Source organism: Nelumbo lutea, chromosome 3 (assembly GCF_056320005.1).
Source record: "Nelumbo lutea isolate HS-2025 chromosome 3, American lotus-T2T, whole genome shotgun sequence".
NCBI lineage: Eukaryota > Viridiplantae > Streptophyta > Magnoliopsida > Proteales > Nelumbonaceae > Nelumbo > Nelumbo lutea.
In genome coordinates, this window is record NC_142686.1 from 38,921,859 (window position 1) to 38,926,125 (window position 4,267).

Here is a 4,267-nt window from a genome sequence, read left to right on the forward strand (position 1 = left end):
AATGCAGCAGCCTTAAGGCAATCCAGCGTCCCAAGTGGTAAGTGATAACCAAAATTATTTCTTGGATTCAAAAGTTACAAAATTTGGCCCCCATCCCCATCAAACAGACTTAAATGGACTTTGGTCAATTGAAATTCCAATAAACTCTAAGCCCATTGCTGCTAGAACGGTTAGATGGATCAAATGGGTTCCACGGGCTTCAAATTTAATTAAGTTAAATACTGGTGGTGCTACAGGTTCGGTTCTATTGGTGGTAGAGGTATTACTAAAAGCCACGGTGGTAGGTCCGAATAAACTCTAAGCCCATTTGTCCATGCTTTTAGAAAAGCCACTAAACCAGCTGACGCTCTTGCAAGGGCATTGAAGAAGGTAACTTCACACTCTCTATCATCCTCCTGATAATGTTAGAAGACTTCTTACTGAAGATAATCTTGGTTTACCTACTGCTACTGCCCGTATCGGTTGATTTTTCCTTTTTTCTGGGTATTCGGTGCCGTGCACCATTAATAACTTCCCCTTTGACCCTTTTTTTTTCCCAAAGTCTTGGTTGTGGGATTAGATTATGCATCAACGCTGGAATAAATCAGCTAACACACCAATGAGCCAGTCTTCGATGGGTTGGGGGTTGAATTTGTGAGTTGAGATTTTCTACCAACAAAACACATTCCAACCCTCCACCAGCTTGATCTAACACCAGACATCTCACCATGAGATTGGGACCTGCTATGTATGAAAGTGCAGTATAAGATCAAATTGGTAGAGGGTTGGAACGTGTTTTATTGGCAAGTGAACTGAACTCTTTGAATTTGTGAGGGAGTAGCTTGTATTCTCAAATTGGGATCACAGGCCAACAAAACAAAAACAAGTTCCAACACCCTATAAACTTCATCTAATACCATACATCTTGCTATAAAACTGGGCCTACCATAAAAGTAGAACCTTCCATATATGAGATGTGCAGTGTCAGATGTTGGTGGTATGGTGTTGGAACATATTTTATTGGCAGGTGATCAGAACGGATTATGAGACATGGTGGTTACATGCCTACATCCTCCTCTTTATCTCTGCTTTTTCTTTATATATATTTGATACAATTGGGAGATCAAGGAAACAAAGAAAGAGAATGATCCGCTAGGTAATATTACCTGGGTCATCCTAAATGTTTTTTTGAACTTGATTTAGTCTATTTATTAGATTTTTCTTTTTTTCTAAGGTATCTAGGATTTGTTTCGTTTTCTTAACTCTTTGTCCAGGTTGTTTCTCTTTTTAACAAATTTGATGGCCCTAGAACCATCAACTTCAATATTCCAACCTCTACTTACAAGTTACAACTTCAAAATTATTTGGATTTGTAAACCACATAGCAACGATCTTGAAAGGTTTAATACCTATGAAATTAGCCAAGCTTGTATGCAGGAGGGAAATGGTTCGAAGTAGAAAAAGATAAATTGGAGAGAAGAGCATTTGAAAATAAGCCTCTCCAAGCTTAGTTTACATTTTACAAAGATTCAATCAATTCTTTTTAAAATATTTTTGTTTTTCCAAATAAAATGATTTCCTTTCATTTCCAACTTCATATTTTATATAAAAACTATTGATCTAGTCAAAGATCAGCTGATTGGCGGTGGTTGAACCATTGACCTATCTAACCTATAGATCAACGCTATTTTGAATATTACAAGGTAAGGGTCAAACCTATGCCAAAGCCAACTCCAAAATTTACCGGAAGATGCCTACACCCGTCTTGAACTCGACCCGATTGCTAGGTCCATGGGCGTGCAAATTAAAGGTTATCGGACGGCACCTAAATGGCTAAATAGGTATTAAAAAATGTAATCTGTTTTAAGGTTTTAATAAGTTTTTTTTTTTTTTTTTGAGCAGAGAGTATTAACAAGAAAAATTATGTGGGCTTCTTTTTAGGAAAAAACGTTATTTTAAAAAGAATCTAGAGTCCGTATCCACAATTTCCCCGTCGCTTCTGACAAAAACCATGTGCCCTCCACCCCTCGAATTCAAAGCACACCCAACCCAAACCAAAACCCTGTCCCCTCCCCTGCCGCTAGTTTTCCATTTCGACTTAAATATAACCCCTTCAAATTCTTACTGTGATGGAACCCAACAAAATACAGATTCATATCTGACCAAAAATATCAGAGAAGAACATAAGATGTGCAGGTCGAGCGACGCATTCTTCTATCGGAGCGAAAGAGATTTCTTGAAGATCAGAGCGTTTTACCTTCGATTATCAATCTCTAATGCTCAAACGCCCCTTCCCGAATCACTCACCCTTCTATATCTCCCTCGCATCGACGGAAGCTCTCTCGAGATCAACGACTCCAAGATCCGACCTGATGCGGCAGCATTCGTCTCCCTCCACCGACTCATATCCACGGACGGAAGCAAGAACGGCCATATTGAGGAAGCCGTATTCGCAAGCAGAGAACGAGTTCGAGTGAGCCAAGGGATCCAATTCGAAGTGTACATGAGGGAGGACAAAGTGCTGAAGGGAATCTTCAGGAAGTATGATGAGGGGGAGTGGAAAATGGAGTGCAAGTGCGTGATGGAATGCGAGTGCGTCGGGCTCCAGGTGTCGGAGGCCGAGGTCTGTGTTGCGTTGGATGGACAGGTGGTCATGAATGAGAAGGTGAAGATGGGGGTGCGGAGTAAGAATAAGGCCAGAGGGTTCCGAGGGTTAGAGGAGATACCAGAAGAGAGAGAGGTGATGGACGGTTACTGTTATCGTGGTTGCTTCTGCGATTACGAGGAGGAGCAGCAACAGCCGGAGACGGAATCGTCCGGTGAACACCACAATGAAGAGGATGGTAGCGAGGAAGAGATGGAGATGGAGTTGGAGGGAGTGAGATGGGCCGTTGATTTAGGGATTTGGGTCATGTGTTTGGGAGTAGGGTACCTGGTTTCCAAGGCCTCGTCCAGAAGTTTATTAAATTCAAGGCGTGGAAGGATTTTATGAGATTTTTCACTTTTTTTTTTTCCCTGATTGGGTCATGTATACAGTTTTTCAGCAAACAAAAGAGTGTAAATAGTAGAATTTGATCATCTGGTCATCTGGTGTTAATTGATATATTATATGGCATGGCATCCAATTTCGACACCCGAAATTCTTAATTTACCTTGAAGAATTTTGTTTCCTATACTTTATTATTCGTGAAGCAAACTCAGCAGATCATAAATTTGCTATGTTTGGCTTTTAAGTCTAATGGAAAGTTGATTTATCAAAACAAAAAAGAGAATTTATTCGTGAATCAACCCAAACCAGGTTTATATAAAATAAGTTGATTTTCAGACTATTTTTCGATACAAACACAGCTGTAGTGTAGATTGAAAGGTGTTTTTGACAAAGCCGGAAGCAGAGCAATAGGACAAGAGCCAGTATAGTGTACAGATCATGGAACAACCGGCGCCCGTTTGTTCAACAACTGCAACCTCCCAATATTAATAATCAATAATTGAGTTCATGCATATATTGGTATCGGCCAGTACCTCTAGTAGTTCCGACTTGCCACCTCATCACCTCTCATATTTAGATTCATTGAATGAAATGAATCTGATGTCCTGCCCATGTCTCAAGTGATAGAAATTGGAATTGGATATTCACAGGTTATGTTCATGGAATCAAACCTTCCTATCCTGTACACTGTGCAAAGAGACTGATCCAATTGATTGCTGGTTGATGGACCCAGCGTCCACCACACCAATTTACATTTACATTATATGTTAAAAATTAAAGGTGGCTACTTGATTAATTTACTAGACTGTCTGAACCTTATCTGTAGATAGAAGAGCTGAGATCAATTGATCCGAGTTATTATATACGGTGGTAATCGACAATGCCTTAGAACTGGTCTAGGTTGATCCGTGGGAAAGGGTGTACCGTGTACGTTGGGCTGGGCCACCCAGAGATCCAGTTGACCAGTTATTTGATTGAGCTGAACCAAATTTTTACACGCTTGGCCCGGCCCCGGGCCCCGGGCCCCGTCCAAACCTTATGGCTGAAAATGAGTTTGGGCTTAAACCTGACCTTGGTCAAGCCCGAGGTGCTGACATGGCATATTAGTTTCGTCAAGCTATGTTTGGTAAGTAGCAGCTCACTGCCCACCCACCATCCTGGTAGATGTTGACCCTCTTTTGGCATGAAAGAATAATCCATTGAGGGGTAGTTGATCTTGATAATAGTGAGTCTGATCCCTTCCTGCATGCCTTAGCTTAGCTAAATGGTGAGTTAAGGCATTATACTGTCTATTTACAT

At 40.9% G+C, this 4,267-nt stretch overlaps 1 protein-coding gene across 1 annotated transcript; it reads left to right on the plus strand.

The window, feature by feature from the left end:
* The first annotated feature begins 1,987 nt into the window (after positions 1-1,987).
* LOC148864353 (NADP-specific glutamate dehydrogenase) lies at positions 1,988-3,112 on the plus strand. Its single transcript, XM_088974972.1, has one exon. The coding sequence runs from the start codon at positions 1,991-1,993 to the stop codon at positions 2,969-2,971; it is 981 nt and encodes a 326-aa protein (XP_088831098.1). The 5' UTR covers positions 1,988-1,990; the 3' UTR covers positions 2,972-3,112.
* Positions 3,113-4,267: the final 1,155 nt, after the last annotated feature.

Bases quoted from the DNA above. Each gene is read 5' to 3' on its own strand.
- LOC148864353 (XM_088974972.1), top strand. From the start codon at position 1,991: ATGTGCCCTCCACCCCTCGAATTCAAAGCACACCCAACCCAAACCAAA.